Source organism: Aphanomyces astaci (assembly GCF_000520075.1).
Source record: "Aphanomyces astaci strain APO3 unplaced genomic scaffold supercont1.17, whole genome shotgun sequence".
In the NCBI taxonomy this organism is placed as follows: domain Eukaryota; phylum Oomycota; class Saprolegniomycetes; order Saprolegniales; family Verrucalvaceae; genus Aphanomyces; species Aphanomyces astaci.
This window is the reverse complement of record NW_009798280.1, coordinates 428713-456041: the sequence shown is the minus strand read 5'-3', so window position 1 is coordinate 456041 and position 27329 is coordinate 428713. Positions and strand designations below refer to the sequence as shown.

The 27329-nt window shown below is 52.4% G+C and overlaps 12 protein-coding genes across 26 annotated transcripts; 5 read left to right on the top strand and 7 right to left on the bottom strand.

Annotated features, from left to right (window-relative positions):
- Window positions 1–681: 681 nt before the first annotated feature.
- H257_07993 (ADP/ATP translocase 1) lies at window positions 682–1760 on the bottom strand. The gene has a single exon (XM_009833749.1). The coding sequence runs from the start codon at window positions 1695–1697 to the stop codon at window positions 750–752; it is 948 nt and encodes a 315-aa protein (XP_009832051.1). The 5' UTR covers window positions 1698–1760; the 3' UTR covers window positions 682–749.
- Window positions 1761–2289: 529 nt separating this feature from the next.
- H257_07992 (hypothetical protein) lies at window positions 2290–3418 on the bottom strand. Its single transcript, XM_009833748.1, has one exon. The coding sequence runs from the start codon at window positions 2948–2950 to the stop codon at window positions 2531–2533; it is 420 nt and encodes a 139-aa protein (XP_009832050.1). The 5' UTR covers window positions 2951–3418; the 3' UTR covers window positions 2290–2530.
- A 117-nt stretch (window positions 3419–3535) lies between these two features.
- On the bottom strand, window positions 3536–6922 carry H257_07991 (hypothetical protein). Its single transcript, XM_009833747.1, has 9 exons — window positions 6399–6922; window positions 6312–6344; window positions 6164–6249; window positions 5558–6104; window positions 5435–5512; window positions 5288–5386; window positions 5110–5232; window positions 4757–5059; window positions 3536–4679 (listed from the first exon to the last, which is right to left on the bottom strand). Exons 1-9 carry the CDS (start codon window positions 6906–6908, stop codon window positions 3897–3899), a joined length of 2562 nt encoding a protein of 853 aa, XP_009832049.1. The 5' UTR covers window positions 6909–6922; the 3' UTR covers window positions 3536–3896.
- An 88-nt stretch (window positions 6923–7010) lies between these two features.
- H257_07990 (hypothetical protein) lies at window positions 7011–8336 on the top strand. Of its 5 annotated transcripts, XM_009833744.1 has the most exons (7): window positions 7011–7210; window positions 7264–7328; window positions 7376–7553; window positions 7623–7718; window positions 7762–7824; window positions 7879–7970; window positions 8022–8301. In XM_009833744.1, the coding sequence occupies exons 1-7, from the start codon at window positions 7028–7030 to the stop codon at window positions 8188–8190; spliced, it is 846 nt and encodes a 281-aa protein (XP_009832046.1). In that variant the 5' UTR covers window positions 7011–7027; the 3' UTR covers window positions 8191–8301. The 5 variants fall into 5 exon arrangements, with proteins under 5 accessions (XP_009832046.1, XP_009832045.1, XP_009832048.1 ...); XM_009833743.1 differs by having other exon boundaries at window positions 7879–8301; XM_009833746.1 differs by having other exon boundaries at window positions 7623–7824.
- Window positions 8337–8680: 344 nt separating this feature from the next.
- H257_07989 (hypothetical protein) lies at window positions 8681–9534 on the bottom strand. Its single transcript, XM_009833741.1, has one exon. It carries the CDS (start codon window positions 9513–9515, stop codon window positions 8745–8747), a length of 771 nt encoding a protein of 256 aa, XP_009832043.1. The 5' UTR covers window positions 9516–9534; the 3' UTR covers window positions 8681–8744.
- Window positions 9535–9645: 111 nt separating this feature from the next.
- H257_07988 (hypothetical protein) lies at window positions 9646–12215 on the top strand. 6 transcript variants are annotated; one of them, XM_009833736.1, is made up of 12 exons: window positions 9646–9767; window positions 9828–9912; window positions 9958–10106; window positions 10153–10239; window positions 10287–10398; window positions 10469–10535; window positions 10593–10677; window positions 11056–11156; window positions 11226–11314; window positions 11377–11446; window positions 11508–11623; window positions 11713–12215. In XM_009833736.1, the coding sequence occupies exons 1-12, from the start codon at window positions 9692–9694 to the stop codon at window positions 11825–11827; spliced, it is 1152 nt and encodes a 383-aa protein (XP_009832038.1). In that variant the 5' UTR covers window positions 9646–9691; the 3' UTR covers window positions 11828–12215. The 6 variants fall into 6 exon arrangements, with proteins under 6 accessions (XP_009832038.1, XP_009832039.1, XP_009832040.1 ...); XM_009833737.1 differs by having other exon boundaries at window positions 11508–12215; XM_009833738.1 differs by having other exon boundaries at window positions 11377–11623.
- H257_07987 (hypothetical protein) lies at window positions 11630–13045 on the bottom strand. 5 transcript variants are annotated; one of them, XM_009833732.1, is made up of 6 exons: window positions 12914–13034; window positions 12463–12855; window positions 12278–12383; window positions 12147–12215; window positions 11921–12084; window positions 11630–11852 (listed from the first exon to the last, which is right to left on the bottom strand). In XM_009833732.1, exons 1-6 carry the CDS (start codon window positions 13000–13002, stop codon window positions 11840–11842), a joined length of 834 nt encoding a protein of 277 aa, XP_009832034.1. In that variant the 5' UTR covers window positions 13003–13034; the 3' UTR covers window positions 11630–11839. The 5 variants fall into 5 exon arrangements, with proteins under 5 accessions (XP_009832034.1, XP_009832036.1, XP_009832033.1 ...); XM_009833734.1 differs by having other exon boundaries at window positions 11921–12215; window positions 12914–13045; XM_009833731.1 differs by having other exon boundaries at window positions 11630–12084.
- Window positions 13046–13155: 110 nt separating this feature from the next.
- Window positions 13156–14079, bottom strand: H257_07986 (hypothetical protein). Its single transcript, XM_009833729.1, has 4 exons — window positions 13875–14079; window positions 13578–13782; window positions 13471–13523; window positions 13156–13406 (listed from the first exon to the last, which is right to left on the bottom strand). The coding sequence occupies exons 1-4, from the start codon at window positions 13952–13954 to the stop codon at window positions 13205–13207; spliced, it is 540 nt and encodes a 179-aa protein (XP_009832031.1). The 5' UTR covers window positions 13955–14079; the 3' UTR covers window positions 13156–13204.
- A 234-nt stretch (window positions 14080–14313) lies between these two features.
- On the top strand, window positions 14314–16342 carry H257_07985 (CMGC/CDKL protein kinase). Its single transcript, XM_009833728.1, has one exon. The coding sequence runs from the start codon at window positions 14388–14390 to the stop codon at window positions 16308–16310; it is 1923 nt and encodes a 640-aa protein (XP_009832030.1). The 5' UTR covers window positions 14314–14387; the 3' UTR covers window positions 16311–16342.
- Window positions 16343–16884: 542 nt separating this feature from the next.
- On the bottom strand, window positions 16885–18055 carry H257_07984 (hypothetical protein). The gene is made up of 4 exons (XM_009833727.1): window positions 17960–18055; window positions 17857–17900; window positions 17274–17790; window positions 16885–17209 (listed from the first exon to the last, which is right to left on the bottom strand). The coding sequence occupies exons 1-4, from the start codon at window positions 17989–17991 to the stop codon at window positions 17038–17040; spliced, it is 765 nt and encodes a 254-aa protein (XP_009832029.1). The 5' UTR covers window positions 17992–18055; the 3' UTR covers window positions 16885–17037.
- An 82-nt stretch (window positions 18056–18137) lies between these two features.
- Window positions 18138–25905, top strand: H257_07983. 2 transcript variants are annotated; one of them, XM_009833726.1, is made up of 12 exons: window positions 18138–18276; window positions 18326–18965; window positions 19038–19516; window positions 19625–19702; window positions 20082–20396; window positions 20460–21456; window positions 22271–22321; window positions 22381–23293; window positions 23670–23994; window positions 24359–24952; window positions 25063–25167; window positions 25563–25905. In XM_009833726.1, exons 1-12 carry the CDS (start codon window positions 18142–18144, stop codon window positions 25806–25808), a joined length of 4878 nt encoding a protein of 1625 aa, XP_009832028.1. In that variant the 5' UTR covers window positions 18138–18141; the 3' UTR covers window positions 25809–25905. The 2 variants fall into 2 exon arrangements, with proteins under 2 accessions (XP_009832028.1, XP_009832027.1); XM_009833725.1 differs by lacking the exons at window positions 24359–24952; window positions 25063–25167; window positions 25563–25905 and having other exon boundaries at window positions 23670–24141.
- A 234-nt stretch (window positions 25906–26139) lies between these two features.
- Window positions 26140–27014, top strand: H257_07982 (hypothetical protein). Its single transcript, XM_009833724.1, has one exon. The coding sequence runs from the start codon at window positions 26476–26478 to the stop codon at window positions 26794–26796; it is 321 nt and encodes a 106-aa protein (XP_009832026.1). The 5' UTR covers window positions 26140–26475; the 3' UTR covers window positions 26797–27014.
- Window positions 27015–27329: the final 315 nt, after the last annotated feature.

The following is a 27329-nucleotide window of genomic DNA, read 5'->3' as shown; positions in this document are numbered from 1 at the left end:
CCAATCAAAGAACGAGTAAATTTGGGACAAAATACTTCATTTTGAAGTCTAACATGACAACTATTTTGGACCACAGTGGTATTGCATTCTATAAAATATTACGGTCGAAATTCGGTTTTGGTTGGATGGTGTTGAAGAGATGATACTCCTCATGCAATACTCCACGGATTGGTATGCAACCTAGCCCAGTACACGCAGGACATTACTGAGCTACCCCCCGCTTCCGTACCTATGATTTCTCCGGTTGGACCTGTACCGGTTTGGAACATATCGGCCGATGACGAACATTTTCATGGTTCAGGTTGGGCGTGTACCTAGTTGTCTCTAATTGGACAGAAATATCCAATCACCATGCGTTAATTATTTTCATCCAATGAAATATAAGTCCTGTGATGGATTTAGACCAATGCAAATGCCTGAATAGTTTTCAAGGTACCGCATGGAGCTGATTTTACTGACATTTTCATAGGTACTGAAGCGGGGGGTATACGGTAGACGGGCTTTCCTGGACATATTCCTCCAATATGCTATTGGACAATGTACGCGATACGTTTGTGGGTCAAACCATTGTCGTGGATGTACTGGTCTATTCCGTAAGTCATAATGCTTTGAATTGGCGGAGAAGTACGTTGGCTCCGTCAGTGTCGTGAAAGCGCTTTCGCCCAAACGTACGACGCAAAATATACAAGGGAGAAGTCAATACATTCTACGTTGAATTTATTCTCTGTCGCTATGAAGGCGGGAATAAATTATTCCGAGGAAGGACCGCCTTGGAAGCCCAACAAGGCCTTGAATTCATCGTACAAGACCAAGACGAAGGCACCACCGGTACCACGGATCACGTTGGAAGCAGCACCCTTGAAGAAGGCCTTGGGGCCTTCCTCAGACGCGATCTTGGACCAGCAGTGGGCAGTGGACTTGTACAAGACATCCTTGCGGCCAGCTTGCATCATCATGCGACGGCGGACGGTATCGAACGGGTAAGACAAAACACCGGCGAACGTGGTCACGACTTGCGCCACGATCCACTTTTGCCACAAAGGAGCGTTCTTGGGGTCCGTGATCAACACATCACGCGCGGTATCGTAACCACCGAAAAAGGCAGCACGGTACACAATGATACCTCCCACAGACACACCGAAACCACGGTACAGACCCTTAACACCGTCCGACTTGGCGATGGTTTGGATGCAGTGAACGAGGCCGTTGTATTGGCGCTCCTTGCCGACACCGACATCAGCACCCAAGCGGGTACGGGCGAAGTCCAACGGGTACACGAACAAGAGCGACGTGGCACCGGCAGCTCCACCCGAGGCCAAGTTACCGACAAAGAATCGCCAGAATTGGTCCTTCTTCACGCCGTCCAAGAAGAGCTTCTTGTACTTGTCCTTGAAGGCAAAGTTCAAGGCTTGGGTGGGGAAGTAACGGATGACGTTAGCCAAGTTACCGCGCCAGAACGACAGCGGGCCTTGTTCAGCCGCGACACGGGTGAAGCAGTTGATGATGCCGGTGTAAGGGTCCTTGATTTGGGTCGAGGCGGCTTGCACTTGCAACAACAGCTTGACACGTTCGATGGGGGCAACGACGGTCTTGGAGATACCACCGGCAACACCACCGGCAGCCAAATCGGTCAAGAATCCCTTGACAGGGTCATCCTTCGGCGTCGGGGCCGTGGCAATGGGCTTCATAGCAAACATGTTGTTCTGGCGACGGCAAATTGCGAAGTGAGGTGAGCGGTGACCAACCCCACAAAACGCCGGCATACAAACTTTCAGACAAATCTGGCCTCGGCCGCCTCCACCACTGATTTGAGCTGTCAGTCGCACTTAGTGGGGTGGTTTTTCTGTGATTTCATTGGCTGATATTCCTAGCCGCCCATCGCCATTAGCGCGGGATTGTGTTGGTAATCGTTTTGACGTGTTTCGCATTTTCATACAAAGATCAAGTCAAACGACGATTAAACGTTGAACTGGGCAACTATCCACGTGGTTTTTTTCCGTGTGTGCTGGAACGAGGGCCGTCAGTGATTGGCTGAAATCTGGACATCGCAAACAAGATCCGGATAACGACCTGCACTCGACACCACCGACAGGCCGGCGAGGCCGACGGAAGGAGCCGCCTGTATGGGCGTTGAATGAGGAGGACGAGATTTATGACGATAGTGGTGCGCTTGTGGAACAGTATCAAGGTGGTGGATCGGTTTTGGTGGATGTGGCAAGTATATCTGCGACAGCATCCGGATAATCGGAACTGAACTCCACATCCATGGAAGACTTTTCATTGAATCTGGTCGGCGAAAATAGTAGTAGTATGGATCCTTCGACGGATGATGGGGGGATTTCGGTCGTCGGAACGTTGGGCAATCGTGGCATTGCGAAGATGCGGAATTGGTGGTCGTAAGGACAACATGGCCGAGTCAGTTTTCAATATCGACGCTCCCCCCTGCAAGCCTCATGAGGTCTCCGCTCTCCGCCTCGTCACATGAGCGATGCCTGGACGTCTGCTGAGCCTTGGGTCTCTCTGTTCACCATCATGCACTCCACGGCGCGACCCTCGGCAAGTACTTGGAGTATTCCCAACAAGCAACGACGGAAGGCCACGTCATTATGTCCGTGACGGGGTGTGTGTCTATGCCGCCATGTTCGAGCTCGTACAGTATCCCCATGCCACCTGTCACGTCGCATGCATGTGAATCAGGCCGTTCATATTCTCGTTCGACATGATCCCATCGATCCCTTCCAGCGTGGTGGCCACCGAGGGCGAGGACTTGATGGACAACGCGTGGAGGTCTCCCATATTGCACCAAGTAAGGCCTGCCAGTCATTGAAGGCCTCCTTGCTTTCGAACGACAGCTGTGTCCATGCACGGCGGCGTCGTTTACTGGATCGATCCGTCGCCCTTGCCAATTGAATGTGGAGTTTCCCGTCATGAGGTCAACCGGCCTGGCCATTAATGTGAATCAGAACATGCAAGCATTCACACGTGGACTGCAACGATCGTCGGCGCCAATTTTGGCGCAACGTGCCGACCATCCTTTGGCCCGGATGCCACGTTCGCACGGTACTCATCATTCGACGCGGTCGTTTTGTGTGGATACGCCATGGCGTATGTCAAGCCGCCATAGGACTGCATCAACCAAACGTGTCGAGTATTCCTATGCATTGCTTCGGTTGCATTCTCGTTTCCGTTTTACCGCTACTCCTGGTAATCGAGCCAAACTCGAATTATGCTGATCGTACGGACACCTTCGATGACCACTCCACGCACCTGCCGCGACAACGGCTTGGCTAACGCACTGGATTCAGCGAGCCTGGCCTGTAGCTGGCCTTGCGGAGGAGCCCAGCTAACCTGTCGACATACTCATAACGTTGTTGGTAGATGGCTTTGAGTAATGTTATTACGTGAACTTACTCCTGAGCTCAACCCTTGATTCTTCGGATGTAGATACGAGGTAGCCCATTAGCTAGCCATGGCTACTGTAGTAGCCGATAGGTGACCTTGCATGTAATAGTTACTCCATTACTAGTCGACAATTTTCGTCACGAGTGCGGTAGTATTATAACGTTAATAGCACCACTGAAATGGAGACATCATGGCACAAAACTCGTTAAATATGAGCCCAGACGGACAACAGCAAACTCACACCATCGGTCGCTTTTCGAAATGATTTCGTCAAGTTTGGTTGCTGTGGACTCGAAGGTTTGACGGCCGACCACCACCAACGATGGACTGGATGGATGTGGCGTGCGTGATGGAGTTGCTCGTGTTGGTTCTAACACATATGGGTATGACCAACGGGTTGTTTAACCAACCAATCCTGCCTCACGGTGGTAGGTAGATCCAACATCGAGTCGCCTTGTCTGACGAGGCTTCCTCTGTTGTTCTCGAGCTTAACGTTATCGTGAGATTCCTTGCCACGCCGTGGTTTTCGATGGCCCGACCGCAAACGTCATGAGGTGGCTCTGTGCCGAATAAAACAGATCTGTCGTGTCGACAATGCGAGTCGCCACGTCATAGTTCTTCATGCCTCGCCACTCGTCGCGCTCAAACGTTCCATTGGCCGTCAGCCGCGCCATCGGAATCCGTTGGCTGGCGGCGACACCAGAGTCAGGATGAAGGCCTGTCAGCTCCACGACCCAGTCGATCTCGTCATGATGTGGCGGACGGAGGCGGATGCGCAGCAACAACCACGTGTGGCGAATCCGCCTCGCGAATGCAAACGACAGACCGTGCGTCGCCCGATGAAGTCGACGATACCGCCGGCGCAGCGTACTGCGGACTTGGAACTGGAAGCTCACCACACCGCGGTGCAGCGTTCGGTACCATCGGTGGGCGAGCCACCGTCGGACGTGGGATTGGATGCATTGGGCAGCAATCGCTTGTCGAATTAAGCGGTGGCTGTCGTTGAGAACGTGGCGATGCATGTCGTGATGAGTGACAATCCAATGGGGACACTGCACAGCTGCCACTGGGTGCGAAGAGCTGAAGCCAAAGGCCATCAGCGTCCTGGGATCTTGGAACCATCCACGTCGAACCAAATCGCAACGGCGTCGGGATGTGAGGGGCGTACCGGGCATGGCGCCAAGGGTGCGATGGGCCAACGCATCGTCGTACACGACTTGGTGGAACTTGATGCGGCCAACATACCCGCGAAAGACGCGCTGGACGGTGGTTGCCGCCTATCAGAATCACAGACTCGTGTTCGTCATGGAGGCATAAGATGCATATGGTTGACGAAGGTAGTGTTTGTTCGTACGTGGTGGCGGCGGCGGTCAATGCGTCGCTTCTGCTCTTGCTCCTGTCGACACGTGTGCTTTCGGAGGGCCACGGACGCGGCTAGCCGGACGCAGTCGGATCGGACGATCGCTAGCCGTTCGCGCTCGAGGTGGAGAAACACGAGCCAGTCGGCGTCCGACATCTTGAGCAGCGGGTGCGGGAGGACTCGACCGACGGGAGTCTGGCCCGCCACGAGCAGCTCGAACCCCTTCGTCGTGTACTCGAGCCACAGCTGGCGCACGAGCGACGCCAAGAGGCCCGACCCCCACTGACACCACCGTGTCTACCATTCATTTCCAACATGATCAAGCTAAAGAGATGCAGTGTACACACCGCAACATGGTCGAGGTACGTCGGAGAATGCACTAGCAGCAACGACAGTGTCACATGCGTGTGGAAAACGCGGTCACTTGCGACGTCCACAGCCGACACCTCGATGCTGAAATCGCCCATGACCTTATTTTGAAAACGGCAATGACAAGTTTCAAAGAAAAAGGACAAGTCACATTACATGCACTTGAAGCAAACATCGAAAGAAGCACACGCCTTTGTACTGTAGCACGTTGCTGCTGCGAAACACACACGGGTACCGCAGTGTCAATGCATGGTCCTACATAGGATAGTGTCGTTCAGTTGTTGAGATGATAGAGGGACGAACCTTCCAGCGAAGACAACGAAGGACGGGACTGCACCACGACACCCAGTGACTCAGCGCGTACCGGCAGTTTGGAGGTAGCTACGTTGTCGCATGAGACGTCGTGACGATCACGTCATACTTTACCTGGTGTCGAAAGTACAGTGGGGCGTGGAGTTGGGGAATCATTTGCAAGATGACGGAGGTGGCTACTTGGACGAGGCTGGCTTGGCAGGTGCGGGGGCAATACGCTCGAAAGGTGAGGAGGTCGCCTTCGTTTCCCCCGTCCACAGAGACGATGGTCGGTCCAGGTGCGCCATGGACAAAGTACACTTGTGTAAACAAGTGCGAGGGCCTCGAGTGCAGGAAATGGCGGCATTTCGTTACAGACAATCGTGGGCTCAACTGTGGGGTCGTTGCATGGAAAAGTGGTGGTTCCAATGCCGTGGACGGACGACCGGGCTCAAAAGCTGCCTTGGGGGGTACATGTAGAGGAGACGATCTGCCTGCGTCGCCATTTTCGACGGCGGGGGCCGGCGACCGCCTGCTTTTGAAATACATGACCGAACCTTCCACTTTGATCGACACTTGGGCGTCGTCGACGGTCGCAGCAGGCGGCTGTGACGGAATGTCTGCGAGGATGCTGCTGGAGCGGGTCCACAGCGCCAGACTCCGAGTGGCGACCGTGGAGTGCCTAACACATCCAACCATGATCAACATCATGACGTCGGGACGGTCAACGTGCGCACGAACATGTCCAAGTCCAGGGCGACCCAGTCGTCCTTTAAGGTTGCGAATTGACGAACTAGCTTGGCTTTCGCAGTGGCTGTGAGCATTTTCTATGGCGAGTGGTTCATAGGGAAAATGGCCTTCCAGCATGTGCATAACCACGTTTATTTACCTGCGACGGATGCGGCGTCGACGGTTTATACACCTACACGTTGTAAGGCACTGTTGTTGCTACCATTGCCAAAGTATGTGCTCGTACAATCACAGCAGCATGCAGATTTTGCAGCCGATTGATCCACGCTTGTAGCCGAGCATCTACGTCATGGGGAAGCGTCGACGGCACAACTGGTGATGGGTGATGAAGGCGTGGAAGAGAGGTAGCGGCAGCAGGAACTGCCGATGAAACTAGCGCTTGGTATGCCATCGCCGCCTTCGAAGGCGTTGGACCGTTCATGTGAAGTTGTTGGTTCGAGCCAGGAGGCATGGCTTTCACCGGTATGCGGCGCTTCAGGGTTCGTACAGTTGGCTTTCTTGGAGGTGTTTTGTCCAGCAAGACCGACTGTGGCGCTGGCATGGGCACTGGCTGGCGTTTGGTGAAGCAACCTAGAGCAGGGAGCTTACGTTTTGCTGCGAGGAAAATGCTGGACATCTTGGCTCCGCAGTGCGGACAAAACTTCGCGATCATTCGACATGGACTGTGGCATATGTGGCACTCCGTCGCGTCTCCTTCTGTTGTGCCACGGGCGTCGAAAGGCGGCGGTGCCATCATGTTTTGCGAAACCGTTTCCTTTACTTACATGAAGGGTACGTTTGATTGGACATATATCTTAAACTATGTCCAATCAGATGTCAAAATATGGTGGATATATGTGTCGTATTGCAACGAGGATGGGTATCGCCGAGGAAGAAGCAGAGCTTAGCCGCGAGATGGTGCAATTCCTCACGAACGATGTCATTTCACAACTCCGGACGACACAGAGCCAGCTGGAGGATGCGGAGAGACGCTGGTCGAGGATGGAAACCCAGGAGGAGGCCACGGGCAAGTCCATGAAGGCCAAAGTCAAGATCGACGTATGGCACTGCTGCGTGTTGGATTGCTCTAAAGCCAACATGCACATGTTTAGGGTCATCTCGTGACAGAAGCAGACATTGAAGTCAACTTGCGGCGAGGGTACCTTGTCAACTCCAAGTAACTACACCATCTGGATGAACATCTCGCATCATGTCGAATGCCAGGTTGCACCAAGCCTGCGTGTTGGACCAACTGCTGGAATTCCACCGTGCACTGCAACTCCAGTACCGCCGCATGGAGAACATCGTGCGTCTGCTGGAGAAGCAGGTATCCTCCATCCAAGACGCGGGCGACGGCAGGTTGCTGCAGCACACGTCGTCGTTGGTCGCTCAAGTCGTCACGGTGAGTTCCCGTCCACTTCACACGCTCCTTCATCTTTATGCATCGCACTGGACGCATGGGTGTCAATAGGAACTTGGCAGTATGTGCCGCGATCTGCGCACGGGCGGCAACGCCGTTCGCCTTCCCAGCACTCGGCGATTTCCATACTGCAGTCAACTCGACCACGTAAGCCTCGACCTGCATCAAGTCGTTCCATGTTACGACGTAGCACTTTGTGCCGGCCTTGCCAAGCGATATGCTCATCGATATGTCTGTGCACCAAGCGCGACTGGTACACGATGCGATGGTCATGTGGAGTTCATGCACCTGGTGATGTGATGGACAGGTGGTTGAAGCGTTCATCGTTGCGCCGTCGTCGAAACCGACCGACAATTTCTTGTCTGGAGACGGCAAAAAGGAGTTTGCAGGCCAAGTCACGTAAGATCTAGTGCAAAGTGCAGTTGATAACGTCATACAAACTTGTGACAGGGTGTTCCGGGGGCAAGTGGTGGAGATCGTCAAGCAGACGAGCGTAGCTGTGGACTTGCCAGGGTTGGACGACATGCTCACGACCGTGGACGCGCAAGTGGCGCGGTTGCTGCATGTGCGGGACCAAGGTGATGCGCTCATGCAGTGCGGGGTCGTTGTTTCTTCATGACACACTAGATACACCTATTATTCGTGTACTAGTAGTACTACAGTATATCGGTACTAGTACTATTATTGGTACTACCGTATTGATTTTGCCTTATCGAGTTGTACCCAAATTACGATATGGTGACGCTGTTGTACCCAAAAGTCGCCATATACTTTGAAGTAAACGTCAAATTTCTTTAAATATTTTATTCTAGCCAATCAAACTTTCGAAAGAGCACTAATTGACATATAAGTTGCATATAGATTTTCCTGACATTTTCTTGGGGATCCATAAGGTTATACACCATGGGTATACACTGTAGGCACATACTACATACTCGAGTACTACACAGTACTCCGAGTATGTACTGTTGTACAGTCAACACTAGTAATACAGTACTACTACATGACACAATAGTACGAATGACATCGCGTTCAACAGGCCACCTTTAGCCTGTACGTGAAGTCCAATCTCACGGTACTGGACAGTGCACTATATGTACCATAGCCGCTCGGACACAGCAAACCAGAGTCTGCCATGAGAAGATCAAGGGGGTGGGTGGGTGGTGGTTTATTTTAACTGGATTGGTGGATGAAGATGCACTGGTCGCCGAATTTACAAGTGCCGGCCACGAACTGGGTGCAATGTCGCGTAGGTTTCTGGATCGTCTGGTGCTTGGCGTTGGTCGCGGCGTGGCCAAACGAGCACGCGTCGCCGCGGAAGCAGTTGCCCCGCATAAAGTCGTAGCAGACGCGGACGGCGTCGTGGAAGTGCTCCTTCTTCGTGCGCTTCCGCATGAGATGCCACTTGCCCAGCTTGTGTTCGGCCAACTGGTCCGCGCTTGTAAAGTCCTTGGCGCACAACTGGCAGCTCAGGCGCTGGGCGGTCGTTCCCACCACGTCGTTGTGCGCGCCGGACGCCTTATGCGCCTGGAAGTCGGCCAGGTCCTTGCCTACAAACCCACATGGCTTGCACGCAAATGGAACTTTGCCGACGATTTTCTGTTTGGGCACGGATGGCGGCGTCGACTTGGCCGAGCGACTGGCGTTGGCCTGAAACGAGTGTGCTTTCGGCAGCTGCGCGGATGGCAACGCCGGCACGATGTCGTGTTGGTACGCGGACAAGTTGACAATATGTGCATCGTCGTTGGATGTCGGTGTCGTGTCGTCGTCGTTGTCATCGCTCTCGTCGCTCGAAGACGAATCCAGCTGCGCCTCGAGCGCCTTGATCTGGTCTTCAATATCGTCGTTGGCAGGTTTGGCAACTACGAAAGGAAGGTCGGCGGATTGCTGCATGCGCTTGGCGATTGGCACGGCCGCCTCATTCTCGCGGCGGCGCTTGCTCATGTTGCTGTTGGAAACCAATAGCCGTGGGTTATGGATTTCAGCCAATGATATCAGGCTAAGTTCAATTCTACCAACGGATTGGGTAAAATTTCAAAATTTACATACATCGTACGACCCACATTCTAATACAGTCTTTTCTGCCTCCATAAGCTTACTGATCTTGTTGCGCGGCTTCGATGACTCGCTTGGCGTACACGGTCCTCTTCTTCGTAAATGCCATCGTGGCCACAGCCCTCCGAGCATTTGGTGATGGTACGACAGATAGCTGCATGTACATGGGGACTCTACGGTGAAAGCGTCCATCTGTGTCAGGCTTCTTGAAGTACCTGTGGTCGTTTGAAACGTGCACGGACGAAGCCGCGAATCCCCACTGCGTGGGGAACCAAGCGGTGTATCGGTACACTTCGTATCGCCTCAACATACTGTGACATTTTGCTTGCAGCGCCAGTTTCTCCATGAGCTGCTTCTTCCTCCTCATGGCGATCGTGAGCGCGCTGTCGGACCGAGGGTTCAACAACTGCTGCTGCCTCTGGTGCTTTCAGCTCCCTCTCTACGGCGCCTTGTTTGTCGGGGCCTACGCCATTTCCAACGGTTCCTTTCTTCTAGTCTCGTGACATACCTACATTGTAATGCGTAGATTTCTTCTACGGCTACGCGTGGGTGGCCCGCGTCATGTCCGTGTTGTTCCTCGTGCTTCAAATCATCATCATCGTCGACACAACATGTACATATTTCCGCGACTTCTTCTTCATGTGACGTCCATATTCGTAGACAACGTACGCGACTACTTGGTCGACAAGATCGACATGTCCGACGCGGACGAGCGCGTGTCGCTCCTATCGTCGTCCGCGCCATCCTCTTCTCGCTTCCCCACGTGGTTCTGGTACTACTTCCTTCTTCATCCTCGTGACTGTATCCCAGGTCTGTACATTGTCGCATGTCCTTGTCCACAGGAAAAGCGCCTTCTTTGGCCTGGTTGCGCTGGCCCTAGGCGGCGCGCTGGCTGGCGTTGGCCTTTTGGTATACAATCTCATTGTGCTTAGTACCTACCCCCTACCCATGTGGATGCCTCGCTAGTATTACTATTATGCCGTCTGCCAAGTTGGCCACGTGTTCACCACAATCACATTGGCGGCCATCGTTGTAGTGACTGGCCTCAGCGGTACGTGGGGGTTGCCGCCTCTTTCCGTCTACTAGTACTAGTCCCCATTCCACTCAAGTTGGCATGCTTTTCACAGCTTGATCTTGCACTACACTACTGTAGTCCTATGTATTTGTCGTACTTTTGCATACTTAAGGTCTAAGATTACCACTTATTCTACACATATTTTATAAAATAACAATGTAAAGATGTAGTAAAGGTTCACGGGGTCTTAAACATCTGTAGCAGTTATAATAAGACGAATATGTGTATTAACAGGAACAACTATTCTATTATCAACTTCAATCGTCGAATTCGATACTTGATGTCTTAATATGGAATGGGATAATTATATATATATATATATTTCCTGGATCAGATCAACCACAACTACGGTAGTGACCGTCGAGGATGGACCGGGGCTGCTACCGCCGTCGATCCTGTCGCTGTACATTGCATTCTTGTGCTACGAATCCGTGAGCGCCAACCCCAATGCTGCGGTCTGTCTGTCTGCCATACCTCTCCACAGTCTAGATATCACTCATCATGTTGATATATCTACCTCTTAGTGCAATCCGTTTCTAACATATCAAGCCACGTCCACGGCCAACACTGTTGTCGCCTCGCTCATCGGCGCCGCCACCATCACATGGACGAGGTACATATCCGACTTGTTGTGTTCTATCCTTGCGTAATCCAACCTCCCATGCATGCATGTAGCTGGTCCACGGCATCGTCATTGATCCGCATGGACGTTGACGACAAGGACGATCATGTCGTCGTCGAAGCTGTACTGCCCATCACATCGCATGCTTGCTGGCTTCTAGAGCTCAATGGGGCATGTACAATAGGGAAAGCAAAACGCATCGGATGGCTCGGACGTGCCTAGCTGGCAGTTTCACTTGATCATGGTCGTGGGAGCCATGTACATGGCCATGGTGCTCTCGCAGTGGGACACGGCGTCGGGGTACGACCTCTCTCTGTCTGTCCATATCAACATCATCATGCAGCTGCAATCTCGTCCTATCCACTATCAACATGGGGGTGTGTCTGTAGGCACGCGGATGGCGCGGCGATGTGGGTGCACATCACGTCGCAATGGGTGAGTATTGCCGTCTACATGTGGACCCTCGTGGCGCCGTATCTCGTTCCCGACCGCGAGTTTCGTTGAGGGTTCCCTGGACTAGTAGTACATACTAGTAGTATACTATTTAGTACATTCTAGTTCATAGTAGTTATTCAAATAAGCTAGTTTCAAAGGTACTTGTGCAGCACGAGCGCCAACCGGTCGACGGTGACTTGGTGGTTGACTTTGGCAGCGACGTTCAAGATCGTGTCGACCTGGACGCCGCCTTGGTACACGAGAAAGAGCGGCACCTCGTCCAGCCGGATGGTGGCGTCGGCGTCGTGCCGCTGGACCACGAGGAACTACATCGCAAGTTGTTGCCATGCACCAAGTATGTGTTGGGGAATAGGGATTAATCATGTACCTGGGTTCGAGGGTGCTCGGGGCTTAGCTTGTGCAAGCAGTTGTTTACGGCCACGCACAAGTAATTTTGCTGTACACGTGACCGTCACATAACAGGGACATGGGGGATGCATTCTTCTTGCGCTTATGTACCTCGTCGGACATGTGCACCACCACACGAGTACGATGGTCGGCGGCGTCCACAATGTCGACGAAATCAAACGCCGAGCAGTACGTTAGTGCGCCAAACGTGGGCCCGCTACAACGTACCGAGTGCATGACACGATCAACTTCCACGAGTATGGAAAGGAGAGATGAAGAGGAGGAGGAGGTCGCACCCAAGGGTCACGGCGGATTGGATTTCGGTCACGCGTTTCGCGCAGTACGTTTGGAGGAAGGCGTCGGATTCGAACTCGTCGAGCAAGTCGTCGTCGCTGTCGTGTACGTTGTTGCAACATGATGACGATTCACTGGTAGAAGCAGGAGCGGCAGCAGGTACCACGTATCCCTTGGCAATGCGGTTCAGCACCGCCTCCCGCACCGCGGCGTCCTGCGTGCGTTCCGCGGCCTTGGCTTTCTTGTACGCTTTGTAGTCGGTGAGAACGCCCTTGGGACCTGTGAACGACGACTTTTTGAACTGCCTGCGTTTCCCTTGCTTGGACACATCCTGTTGCTCTTGCCAAGGCCCGAAAGGATCGTGTGCAGACGCAGGGAGCGACTCTTCGTCGTCGCTGTAAAATGGAATCATCAGTGAGCTTGCATCCCCTGCCATGCAATAACGAGCCGAACCTAGCTTCCGAGTCGGAATGCACCTTGCCGCCAAGCTCGTCAGCATCGCGATCTTTGTACACATCATGCCGCATGAAGAACTCGTCCATGATCGCGTGTGCTGTTTGGAAGTACGCGCCGGTTGAACTGTGGAAAGATTTGGGTTTGAAATGTTTGAATTATAGCCAATGAAACGTCGGAGTTTGAATTATAGCCAATGAAACGTCGGAGTTAGACCTTTCAGCCAATCAAAACACGACAGCTCGGCGGACACAACATTCGTGTTGTCAATTCGATGTTAATAGGCTAATCTTAATTCTTTCCAGACTGCTTCATGAGCCATTGAATCACTTGGTCAATGTTCACGAGGCGGAGGGCCGAAATCGGAATGACGAGCCACGGGTTGTCTACAATGTAGTCCAAGTTGAGTTCGCGGATCAATTCCGGTTCCGAAATGTGCGGTTCCAAGTCAATCTTGTTGGCCAACACAAGGAGCGGCGTGGTGGCCAATTCCCTACCAAAACCATACGTCCGTTAGAATCCTTTCTTTACAGGTCACGAAACAGCATTCATTTTACCTGTCTTCCAAGAGGCGGTGAAGTTCCTTTCGCGCCAACGAGATTTGGTCAAACTAAGCATACACAAGTCAGACGACGACAACTCACACTTGGTCTTTACTTCATACCGCGTTGGCGTCAACGACGTAAATAATGACATCACATCCACGAGTGTAGCGACCCCATTCACTGCGGTATTGCGCCTGCCCACCAATGTCCCAACATTTCATCTGAACGCCTCCTTTCTTCACGAGCTTCACGTTCAGGCCGATAGTCGGACATGTTTCCACGGGGTGTCCCATCGCCATGACGTTTAACAGCGTGGTCTTCCCACTACGTATCAACAACGACAACATCAGAATACGGTCCCCACTCCTCGCGCTTCATCGTCGGTTTGTCCCGGCAACATGCATCTTCGCTCTTACCTGTTCTCAAGTCCGACCAGGACCACTTCGAGCTTCTTCGTGTAGAACGCCTGGAGCATTCGCTGCAGTAGGGCCCCCATGTTCGACTTGCGCGCTTTCGACTGTCTTTGCGTGTGAGGGCAAATGAGGTCGTGGGAAGGGCGAGATCAAGTTTCACAGGCGCTTGCCCCTCAGCAATAGAATTCCGCCTACTATTTGCATATCAAGTTTCAAAGGTTTATGTGCAAATCCTTGCAAATTCTTCTCTGACTAGGTATCCGGATGCACCACGGCCTCTACGTATTATCTTCACCGTTGTATCCTTACTGGGAACGCGTCGAACGTTTTATCCGGATGTTCGTCAATGAACGTCCAACATACGAAGTGTCAATGAACCACCATGATTGGGTAAAATGTAGCCAATCCAGACGGACTACTGTAACCGACACACCTTTATCGACGAAGAGGCGCGAAACCAACTCGAATTCCATCATCGGTCAGTCCCTCAACTCCACTTCTTGTGCATGCTCTTCGATGAACAAGTACGAAGTGCTTGGGATTGTGGGCGAAGGAGCGTACGGTGTGGTGCTGAAATGCCGCAACAAAGAGAATGGCGAGGTCGTCGCAATCAAAAAGTTCAAAGAGAGCGAGGACGACGAGATCGTGCGCAAGACGACGCTGCGCGAGGTGAAGCTGCTCAAGATGCTCAAGCAAGAGAACATTGTCAACTTGAAGGAGGCGTTCCGACGAAAAGGCAAGCTCTACCTCGTCTTCGAGTACGTCGAGCGGAATCTGCTCGAAGTCCTAGAGGAGAAACCCACGGGCCTCGACCCCGAGCTTGTACGTCGGTACATTTACCAATTGAGCCGGGCGATCCACTACTGCCATGAGAATGGCGTCGTCCATCGCGATATCAAGCCGGAAAACCTCCTCGTGAACCCAAACTCGGACCATTCGCTTCGTCTGTGCGACTTTGGGTTTGCGCGGCTAATTGCTGAGAGTCAGTCCCAAGAGCTCACAGATTACGTGGCCACGCGGTGGTATCGGTCCCCTGAACTCCTCCTCGGGAGCACCAAATACGGCAAGAGCGTCGACATTTGGGCCATCGGGTGCATCATGGGCGAATTGCTGGATGGGCAGCCGCTGTTTCCTGGCGAAAGTGAGATCGACCAGCTGTACATGATTCAAAAGATGCTGGGGCCGCTCACCCCCGACCACATGGACCTGTTTCTGTCCAACCCGAGGTTCGCGGGCCTCAAGTTCCCCGACATGACACGCCCCGAGACGCTGCAAAAGCGGTTTGTCGGCAAAATCCCCAAACGCGCACTTGGGTTCCTCAAGGGCACGATCCAACTCGGTCCGGACGAGCGCATGACGTCCGTCGAGTGTGTCCACCACCCGTACTTTGAAGGGCTCGAAAACGAAATGGACGAGCTCAAGTGGAACAACCAGCCGAGTCCAGTGATGACCAAACCATCGACCAAGGAGCCCCCCGACCACCACACAACAACGACGACCACGCTGGCTTCGTTCGACGATTCGTCCGCCACCACCACCACATCGTCGTCGTCGTCGTCCCTGCTGCTGCTGGACAAGCCGCCAAAGGCCCGAAAAGACAGCCCCCCTCAGCTCCAAAACGCCACCGAACCAACCACCACATCGTCAACTTCCCGGTCCAAGAAAGATCCAAGTAAAAAGAAACGGGAGAATCAGAAAGCGACCAAAGACAAGCAGCACCCGAATGGCGGCGTGTCGGACGAGGGGGCGGGCAAGGAAGCGCGAGGCGCGGTGCGCAATGTTGAATACGGAAGTGGGCACCACGACGGCCACGAAGCCGACTACGCAGACTTGGCCATGCCCAAAGAATACTCGAACACTAGTAGCCGTAAAAAGTCGTCGGCCAAGGGCTCAAAGCCCCCTCGAGCGCCCCCGCCCGCAGAGGACAAGCCGTCCCAACCATCCATTCCAAAGCCCAGCTCCAAATCATCATTTGCGAAATCCGTCGCGCCGTGCCCTAGTCCAGCGTCGGCGACCCCTTCCGCCATCGCGGCCGCTTCCAAGGTCGTCTCGTTATCTTCGTCGACGCCGCCGCCGTCCGAGTCGGCCGCCATGTCCGGTCGACGGAAAAAGTCCACGTCGTCCCTGCACAAAGCTGACAGCAAAACCACCAGTTCCACCTCCCACAAGCGAACGCCCAAAGACCCCCCCGACGCCAAGATGGTCAAGTCCGTGACGGTGCTGCCCAAGTACCAGAAAGAGTCCAAGCACCTGCCAAACTTGGCGTTTGGAGGCGACGACGGCGACGGCGGCAACGACAGCGACTCGGACTCCCCCCCTCCCGTGTGTACTAGTAGTATGCGAAAGTCGAGTCCCCACCACCAACCTTCGTACCACGGCGGCCTGCAACCCCTGCGATCCGACGCGAAAGACTCGTCCACGAGGACAAGTAACTTATAACCCACTTGTATGTAAGGCTTGGTCACTCGTTCGTGCAATCGTTCGCTCGTTCGTCCCCAAAAGGACGTGAAAGCAGTACACTGTAGTAATACTAGTCGTAGGAGGTCGTTAGTATGTGTGATTTGTAGCGTCAACATGGAAGTTTTTGCAGTCCTGTAGTTAGTAATAGAAGTAGTAAGTAGTTCCTGATAGTGCAAATGCACCATCTTGTCTGTAACCGATGAACCACACGAGGGCGATGCCCCATATCCAGGCGAAACCTTCAGGGCTCTTCATGATCCCTTCTCCCATGTTGTACAAGCAAAGCCATTTGAATCATGAGCTTCCCAGCGACCCTCCATCACCTTCGCACCTGGCTCACAGATGGTACTCTGGAGCTTGGCATGGTATGTATGCCATGTCATTCTGTGCTCTGTCGAATTTATATCATTTTGAATATAAATACACGTCTGATCCTGATATTTATTAAATTGCAATACATTATGTCATATCAAAAGTACAATTATATCTCGTGTGGTCGTGCTATCTATCGTTCATTCGTTCATGGGTGCAACCCGTCGACATGGAAGTTGCAGTTGGGTAGTAATACTAATAGTCGTAGTCCGTGCTAATAGATACTATTAATAGTAGTAGTCGTAGTAGTATGCCTTTTTGATGACACGAAAATCGGCCCACACAACGACGGAGATATGTTGTCATACTAGATGGTTGGTTGTCGTCCGTGTATCTAAAACACAACGTCGGCATCTGCCGCGGGTTCGAACGCCGCCATGATGTCTTCGTCGGACGGCAACACATGCTTTGCTGCGGGCACGGCGGCCCCCGACGCCACGAGCGCCTCCAGCTTGGCCGCTTCTTCCTTGGCAAACTCGATCTTGTTGGCTTGCACCTTCTTGATTCTACATACATACAACCCCCACCACCCTTGACGATGATTCCAAGCTTCACATCGAGACCACGTACCGCACAAAGTCTTCGCGCTCAAGTTCGTCCAACTCTCGCACAATGTAGTCGATGACCTTGTCGATCCGGGGAATCGTGACGTTATCCAGCGCGTTCACGCGGCGGTTCGTGACCTTGAGCGCCTCGTCCAGCGTCACGAACGACGTCTGCAGCGACGCGAGCTTGACCAGCGCCTTGAGCAGCACGCGGAACTTTTCGCGGCAGTTCTGGATCTTGCCCCCGCCGCCCGTGAGCCCAATGTTCTCGGCCTTGTCGCGGCTCGTTTCGACTTCGGTGAACACGGGCAGCTTCACCCCCGCCACGTTGTCGATGCGGTTCTCCAGGCGGATCTCGGCCGTCGTCACGCTCTCAACGACTTTGTGTCGGAAGTCCCCTGCCGCATATTGCGCTTGGGATAGCGAAAAGAACGCGTCCGACGCTTCTTGGGACATGGCCATCTTGGTCTTTTGAATCTCGCGCAGCATTAGCTGGAAGCGCATCTTCAAAGCATCGGCTTTCTTCTTCAACAGCTCAAACCCTGAAGAACGCATCAATGACTGGGACGCAGGCAGACAACACATGAAGGAGCTGAGATCGAGGGTACCTTTTTTCGCCGCGACGCGCTTCGCCTTGTACGTCGTCAGGTTCCTGAGCCAAGCGCATGTCAACCAATGGATGTGCATCACATTCATAGAGGCCATACATACATGCGCGTGGGCGGCACTTGGACTGTCGACATGGTGCAGGGATGGCGGAGGTGGACCTAAGATACCGACGCTACTCAACGAAGTGAATCACCCCAGAATGGCAGACTGTTTAAAACAGTTTCGGGCCGTTTAAAACTGCCCATTCGATAAAGTATCCAGCGAAATGCCATTTCTCTTCGTAAATGTACCTTGGAAGATCGGACATGCACATTGGACATGCACTTGCCGTCGGCCTGTGGAGTTGCCTGCTTGGCGTTCCCCATGGCTTTGTCATTGACCCGTCGACATCCAAGGAAGACATTCAGCGCGCATTCCATGTAGGTACCATCCCCGAGCATCTTACATGCAACGACTCATTCTCGACAGTGTGGCCCTGCGCGATGGATCGGTTCGTACAATGAATTCTATCAGAAATGCGTCTTCTTGAACGCATCCGAGTCTGTCTTGGTCGTCAACACAACGCTGGACGCGACATCCTTGTTCGCAGACATCGACACCCTCGAATCCATGCATGTGTCCACGTCGTCGTACCACATCGAGCTCGACATCCATCTCGACGGCGCCGCGACCACACAGTTCAGCATGCACAATGCGTCAATCGTGTCATCAGCAGTCTATATCTACAGCCAAAACATCTCCATCGACACATCTAGCTGCATCAACACGACGGCACAAGGTCTCAAGTTTGGTCCAGGCTTCAACAGCGCCGTGACCGTTGGCAGCGCATACGGCGGCACGGGCGGCGGTGCTCTCTCAAGCACCGACATGCTCCTTCCATCCAAGTGCGCTGATGTCGATGTCGAGAGCACTATGTACATGCAGCCCATCGGTGATCTCAAGGGCAGCGTCGGGGACTTTCGCGGCTACGGCAGCGGCGGTGGCACCGACTTGACCCGAGGTGCCGGGTTTGTCCAGCTGAACGCATCACACACGTTGCAACTCGACGGACTGGTGTTGGCCAACGGCGGCTTTGACTCGGTGTCCACCGCCAGCCGGTCTGGCTCAGGTAATAACAACTACCCCTCCCCCCTCTCCATCCTCATTGTCACACATTCTAAGCACGATGGTGTGCCCACAGGAGGCACCATTCGCCTGTCGGCGGCCGTTCTAGTCGGATCTGGACATGTCGAAGCTTGCGGAGGCAACGCGACGGCCCCTGATCCAGACTCGTCGGATGGGGGTGGCGGCGGTGGCGGCGGGGGGCGGGTGGTGCTCGAGTACGAAAAGGGACATCGAGGCGCCGTGCGTGTCCACGTGCATGGCGGCACCCACGCGGCGGAGGACATGCCGTCCCTGGGGTGCCAGGAAGGCGGCGCCGGCACGTTCTTGGAAGTGGTTCGATCTACTGGCGGGTCGTTGGAGGGCTCGATATGGATCTTGGGGCGCCGCCGCCACACGCCGCCGGCGGGGCAGATGGCGGGCACCCCGCTGTTCTACCGCACATCTCGGCGGGAACTCATGATCGAGCCGTGGATGCTGCATGTGCATGTGGCCAACCACGCGATGGTGTTTGCGAGCTCGGTGCAACTGTCCCCTGCCAACAACACTTCGATCGAGGTCAAGTAAAAGAGTCTATTATCGAACGACTCGATATATATATATACATATATTCACGATAACCACCTTGTTATATATTTATTTGACCATATTGGATCGTGGTAGTAGGTAGAAGCAGGGTCGTTCTGGGCCACGCTCATGTTTAACGACACGATTCAATTGGTGGCGTCGACGATTTCCATCGCGGTAAGTTTGATACTACTACTAGTACTACTACTACTTGTACGACTACTATTACTACTGCTACTACTACGACTACTACTACTACTACTACTACTATTACAGTGCGACTACTAATACTATTAATACTGCTACTACTACGACTACTACTATTTGTACGATTTCCTACTTTATTTCTTTTTCTGCGATTTTTTACGCAACTCACTAGTATTAATAGTAGCTCATAGGGAAGTTCCAAGTAGTTAACGTTACGTTAGTAGAGTTTTCGGCAACCAAACTACGACTACTACGACTACTATTAATACTGCTACTACTACTACTACTACTATTACTATTACATGTACTTCTATTACATGTACTATTCCTACACATTTGTGTACATTAGGGCTATGTGGGTCCAGTGACCCAAGACAAGCAAAACGTTCTATTGGTAGCGTATGACCGAATCGTGTTGGCATCGACGTCGCAGCTGGTCGTGTATTCGCTGACTGGTCAGACTTCAACGTTCGAGTCGAACGGAGCGATCCTGGCCAGTCATTTCGTGGCTATAGAAGCGACCTTGAACGTGCGGCTGGGAGGGCACGTGGACCTCCAGCCGTCGCGTATCGGCCAGAGGTTTCGTGCGACGACGCTGCGCAGTCACAACGGCAGTGTCGCAGTCAACTTGGATTCGTCTAGTCAAGTGTTGGTACCGATGGAGGTAGTACAGTATATATATATATATATATCATTGTCGTAATCATGTATGTACTCTGTATCGCAGATCGTAGCGACCAACGGCACTGTGCAGTTGCACGTGTCGTGCGCGTTGAGTGCAGTGTCAATCGCGGCAGGCCATGTGGACGTGGTGGGAGGCGCCGACGTCCGTCCGCTGTATCCGATCCGAGGCGGCACAGACATCTGCCGCGTGTGGCCGACGCAGTTGTCGGAGGTTTGCGGTGCGGACCCGCCGCCGCCGTACGCCGTTTCCATCGCCGCGTCGACGTCCGTGTCGTTTACGCGCTCGTTGGCGGTGGCGTCGCTGCTGGTGTGCAGTCCCGAAGCAATTATCAATGGAACCATATCCGCCGATGGGTTGGGCTGTGCGGACGGGAAAGGGCCAGGGCACAGCCGGGCGGTTCGCAGGTTGGCGAGTGGCGGCGCAGGACACGGCGGGGCTGGCGGGAACGTCATGCCGGTCAAAGAAGGTGCGGGCGCCGCCTTTGAAACCTCTGGGTGGCCCCAGTGGCCTGGGAGTAGCGCCGCGTCTCACGAAGAAGGCGAGGCGCCGTTCCGTGGAGGCGACGGCGGGGGGTTGCTCGTGTTTGCGGTGAAAGCGATCGCGATAGCCAAGGACGGCGTGGTGTCTGTTCGAGGCGGCAACGGTACCCGGGGCGGCGGCGGCGGGTCTGGCGGCACGATTGTGCTCGGTGGCGTGGCAAACGTGGCTGGTGACGGCGTGCTCGACCTGTCTGGCGGCAGCGGGTCGTCCGTCGGTGCGACTTCTTCGACTGACACGGACGTGACGAAAACGAGCGTCGAAAGCGGCGGCGGCGGCGGCGGGGGTGTCATGTGGATCCACTATCAAGCCCAAGGAAGCGGAAGGGACTTCCATGGCCAAGTGGTGCTAGCCGGGGGGGTCAGTGCTGGCCAGACAGGATTGGACGGCGTGGCCACGGGGGATGCGTGCGGAAGCGGGTGCGGCGGGCTGCTTTGTCTGCCGTGCACCCCCGGCACGTTCAGTCCGGCCGTCGATGTCGATTGCACTGCATGTCCGATTGGTATATATATATATATATATTGTGGTATATTCGATACTAGTACTAGTACGAATTTCCAGACCCCGTCGAATCGAATCTCGCTGCCGAATCGAATCTCGAATCGACGCCATTGGCTACTCCATTTTTGAGTGGATTTGATTGGCTCTTACAGAAAGGATAAGTATATTCAACCAATCAGAACTCCAGCGTGATTCAATATTGATTCAACAAACCAGGCGAATTTTGGAAGTTTATAGCGAATTCACAATATATATATATATATCGGCGTCTCATTCTTTCAAATGTCATATTGTCCGTTTACCCCAAAACATTGGAGTTTTTTGTGCAGATTTTCTCCCAATCTATAGATCGATTCTTTGGACTGGGATTTTGTATGTCAAAAGTTGCCTTAAGATGATTGGTATCACACGAATTTGAAGTCACACACTAATTCCATGTTGATGCTGATGGTTGTTTCGTGCAATCTGATTGGCTCCATTCTTTTGCCGATAACATTCTTCTATATATTTACGATTATTATTTCTATATATATTCATAATTATTATTATTGGTGGTCGTGTCGATATAATCAATCAATTGTCCATATGTCGGTCCAGTTTAGAAAATACTCGAGTATTGTGCTTTCGAGTGACATTTCATCGTGGTGTGGCTTCTCGTTGGAATTTAAATCTATTTGATTGGCTACTTGAGCTCAAAATTATTAGCCAATCAAAACCTTCTCAATGAAATTTAACCAATCAGATCGATTGTGGATCGGTTTGGTCGGCGCGATTCGACAATAAACAACACCAACACTGGTATATAAACATGGTAGGATCGTATAGCGATACCGAGGGCGCCACGACATGCACTCCGTGCCCCAAAGGTACACTATAGAGTAAAATACTCGCGTCAATTGGATTTCAAAGCGACGATTGATATCAGGACAATGCAACCCGAACCCCGGCAGTCGCGCGTGCGTTATGTGTGGTATGGGGCTGTACTCCCCCACAGAAGGCGCGTCGATCTGTGTGAAATGTCCCCGCGGGAGCTACAGCGACGAGAAAGGCGCGTCCGGCTGCACGTTGTGCCCCAACGGCACCATCGCGCCCGTCGACGGCAGTTCCCACTGCGCCGACTGTGGCGTCGGCGAGACGACGGCGGGGCCGGGGGCCGTCGCGTGTCGCGGGTGTTCTGTCAAGCCCGAGCACGCCACGTACAACAAACACGGGTCGTGCGCGTACATGTGTGACAAGGGGCACATTGGACTGGACTGCTTGACTCCATTCGAAGAGTTTATTCAACCAATCGGAGGCCCCGTGGGGTTTGTCGTGCTGTGCTTTGTCACAGTTCTGAGTGTATTTGGCATGTACGGGTACGTGTCGTCGTACGGAAACGGCGGCGGGTCGATCCCTATATTGAAGCAGTACACGGCCGTGCGGGCGCCCGCGCCGCCGTCGCCGTCGACGCACCTGCCGCGCCTGACGGACCACCAGCTGACGTTTCACGTTGCGCGCTTGTACTTTGACGGAGCCAACACTCTGTCGCAGCCGTGGCAACTCTCCACCGACCTCGTCGTAAGCCCAAACCTCCGCAAAACCATGTACGAAGGCTCGTACGCTGGGTTTGCCTCCAAGTGCAATGCCATTTGCACCAATCACGCTGCCGCGTGGAACCGTGTCGCACATGTACAGCGCCTGGCTCGACTGGTCGTCCCTCCGGTTGCCACGTGGATGCTGCGACTGTACCAGCGCGCCACAGTAAAACTGCTGTTTGCCTTTGTGACCGAGTACGGCACTGGGTTTTTCCGCGATCTGGACGTTCAAGTCACGGGCGCGCACTTGATTCTAGGATACAGGTAGTCTTTTACCCAAAATTAGTGTTGACTTTTGCCGTCAATCGATCGATCATCGATTTATATTGTTTGTACTGAAAATTGTATGTCAAAAGGTGTTGTCGTGTGGGGATTTTTGATATCACACTAATTGAAGTCACACACACACTAATTTGATGTTGATGGTTGTTTCCTGCAATGTGATTGGCTAAATCCATATCTGCCGATGCTTCTTGTGTACACATTTGGTATTCATTCTCCACATGTCGCTCCAGTGTTAGACTATAAACACACAACAATATATACAGAATCAATCAAATTGTATTTATCCTTTCCAACATATATAACTAGTCCTACTAGTCGTCGGTGATTGGTTGATTGGTTCACTTTGCATTCGTAGTTCCGACTACTCGTTGGGGTACGTCGACGTGCTGTTGAGCCCGGACGCTGTCCAGCGCACCCACGAGGCGCCGCCGCCGCCGCCGTCGCTGCTATTCGTCGCCGCCGGCATTGGATCGTTCATGTGTCCGTACTACCTCGACACCAACGACACATTGCTGCGCGCGGTGCCGTCGCGCGTGGAAATCCTGCGCGACTCTGTGTGGCTCGAGTTTATTGCGGCGATGAACCAGCACCTGCGACTGCTCACTCCGTCGGGGTCGTTGGACGCCATCTTGGACCACGTGCATGCGTTCAACGACAGCGACGTGCTCAATGGTCACACGGTACGACACCATCCACGGGTGTCTGTGGTCATATATATTGTCTTCTTTTACCCAAAATCTGGTTGACTTTTGGGCGGATTCTTTGCCAAATCTATCGATATATCGATTCTTTGACTTTTGTAAAGATCGTCCAGCATCACACTAATTTCAGTCACACACTAATTCGGTGTTGAATATATTGGTCGAAGAGTGGATAATTTGATTGGGTAGTTGATTCGTGTTGTGGGTTTTGATTGGTCGTATATCGATTGTCTGTCGATATGGTGGCCATTTGATTGAGAACCCAAACACTCCAATATTTCGAATACATCGACTTGACAATATATATATATATATATGTATATACCAGGGAGTGGCGTTGTAGGTCGAGTTTGGCGTGTATACGTCGCCTCGACACGATGCACCACCACCCGGCCGACACGTGTCGTTTGCAGTGTCGATACCAGACGACTGTTTCGAACGCGTGTTTGAAACGCAGTCGCTCCCCCCTCACTCGAAATGGGCTATCTTTATTGTCCACAATGAACGTCGTCGTCGTGTTTGCCATCCTGCGTCGGCGGCCAACAAGACGTCTGCTACATCCCCCCCACCGCCGCCGCCATCGATGCCCGCCGTCAGCTCCATCCGATACGCCGCCCTGTACGCCCCAGACCCGTCCTCTTTGCTGTCGGCCCACACAACGCCCCTGCTTGAAGACGACTCGTCCGCCGCCAGTCGTCCATCCAAGATGCGGCGGACATCGCCGTCCGTGGATCTGTCGGCGTGGAGGTCCTCCGTGCCCGTCCTACTCGCGCCGTGGTCGCATGTGCAAGTGGTGGCTACCCCATACACGTGGCTGCTACCGTACTCGTTGCTGCTGCTGCTGTCGGTGGACTTTTTCACCATGTTGTGGATCTTGATCGAGTACTTTTGCATTCAAGTACTGGACCCTATGGCCCAAGGCACGGGGTGTTCGCAGGTTTGTCCCGTTTATATATATATATATATATATATATATATATATATATATATTATGAGATACTAGTAGTTTTCTAGATGGGAGTTGTGAGGTATTGAGATGGGATATAGGTGGCGTTTGAGCTTTTGCTCCTGTGCATGCCTGGAGCGGTGCTGGGCGCGCCTGTCCTCGGCATCGTGTTTGTACTCCAGCGGCACTCGCTGCTCGGCCGATTGGTAAGCCTCACGACGAGATTGTTATCCAGGAATGAAAGATATATATATATATATATTCCATATTCGATTCATCTTATGTTCTTCGAAAATATATATCCCATTGACACAAAATACTAGTACTATGTAGTGGTATATAAACATCTATCCATCTGAAATATATACAAATATATATCCATCTAATATATATATATATATATATATATAAAGATATGTCCGTCTGAAATACATATACCAGTATATAAATATATACCCCTCTGAAATATATATATATATATATATAATATAAATATATACCCCTCTGAAATATATATATATATATCTTTCATATCTGAAATAGATATTGTGAAAAATACCTCTGATTGAAACCACATTCATGTGTATCATGTACTATATAGTTTATCTTGTGGACGCATGTATGCTGGATCAACATGCTCGGGGCACTCGTAAGCGATGCCGTGTACCATGCGTACCTGGGCGAGTACGTGCTGGGGCTGGTGCTGGCGGTGATGGCCATCAAGTACGCCGAGGCCCATGTGGGGCTGTACGTGCTGGCGCAGTTCGAAGGCCGCCGCATGGGGCGGGGGTGGAAGGGGCTGTTCACCACGCAAGAGTATTACGACGCAGCGTACCGGCGATTTTAGATATTGATTATTCCAAACTGGAGCGACATATATGGAGAAGGAATGTGTTGACACCATAAATGTACACGAGAATAGGATATATTTAGCCAATCAGATTGCAGGAAACAACCGTCGAATTAGTGTGTGACTTCAATTAGTGTGATACCTATCCCACAGGACATACCGGTTTTACATACAAAGTTCAGTACAAACAATCGATAATCGATCGATTTGGCGATTCACAGCACAAAAGTCCCAAATCTTTTTGGGTAAAAGGCAAGTTGGTAGAGCGAGAAATTAAAAAAATACAAAAAGAATTTTTATTAAATTCCTTATTTAAATCAAAAACAATTATGGCACAGTGCACTTGGTCGAGATTATTGCACTAGTGTGTCTGACACGATCAGTGTGCGTGCATCCACAACATGCTCGGGAATCATTCCTCATGTTGATATTATATCCGTCGGGATCGCTCCAGCGCCTCCCGCGCTTGCCGCTCTGCCCGCAGTTTCTCCATGACCGACAAGCCTGATGATGCCTTGGAAGGCTTGGACGATCGCGGCTTGGTAGAAGAAGACGACGGGAGCTTCCTCTCCTGGTCCGTGTCGCGCGTGCTAATCACTTTGTCGCCTGCAAAGTCGATACGCTTGAACACGACTGCCTTTTTTGCTTCAAGAAACGGCGGTGGATGGGCGAGGAGGTCGCCCATGGGGTCGGCAAATGTGTCGCGCCTGTGATGATCCTCCTTGTCGGTGTCGTCATCCTTGGCATGTGCATACCATGGCAACGAAGGATGGCTCTTCTTCGCGTCCTGCTGTTTGCGCCGTTTCGACGGAGGGTACTGCGGCTTGTACGCAGGATTCAAGTCCCCACCGAGCGCCACTCCTTCCTCGTGAAACTCTTTTGGCTTCGGGGGGTCCATCAGCATCTTGTTATTATGATCTTCGGCATCCTGGAAGAAGTTGATGTGTTTCAACTCGGACGATGGTGGCGCCGAGAGCGAAGGTGACGACGTAGTAGGTTTTGTTCCTTTGAGGTGCTCGACGCGGCTGTCCAGGTCTCGCTTGCGTTTTTCCCGAGTATCCTTCTTTGTCTTCTCATCATGGAGCCTTTCGTCGCGGCGGACCTTCTCGATGTTCTCTCGTGTCCAGACATGCCACTTCTTGTGGCCCAAGATCCGCAACCCGCCGCCGCCCATGAGCCTCGTCGCGCGAAATCCGATTTTTCCCGTTACCCCTTAAATTAGGCATTTGGCCTTGAATTGGGAAGTTAAAATCGTGATATGCCTAAATACTACTTTATCCGGATCACCTACAGGATGACGTTATTTAAGTTGTAGAATGGGTTTTACGTGTATTTCTCGTTTAACGCAAGTATACCGTGCCCATATTTGGTGACGTTATTTAAGTTGTAGAATGGGTTTTACGTGTATTTCTCGTTTAACGAAAGTATAATACTAGTATGCCCATATTTGGTGATAAAACTCTGTAAATTGTACTGTAGTAGTATACGGTTTATCCGGATTTCCCCAAGTAGGTTCAA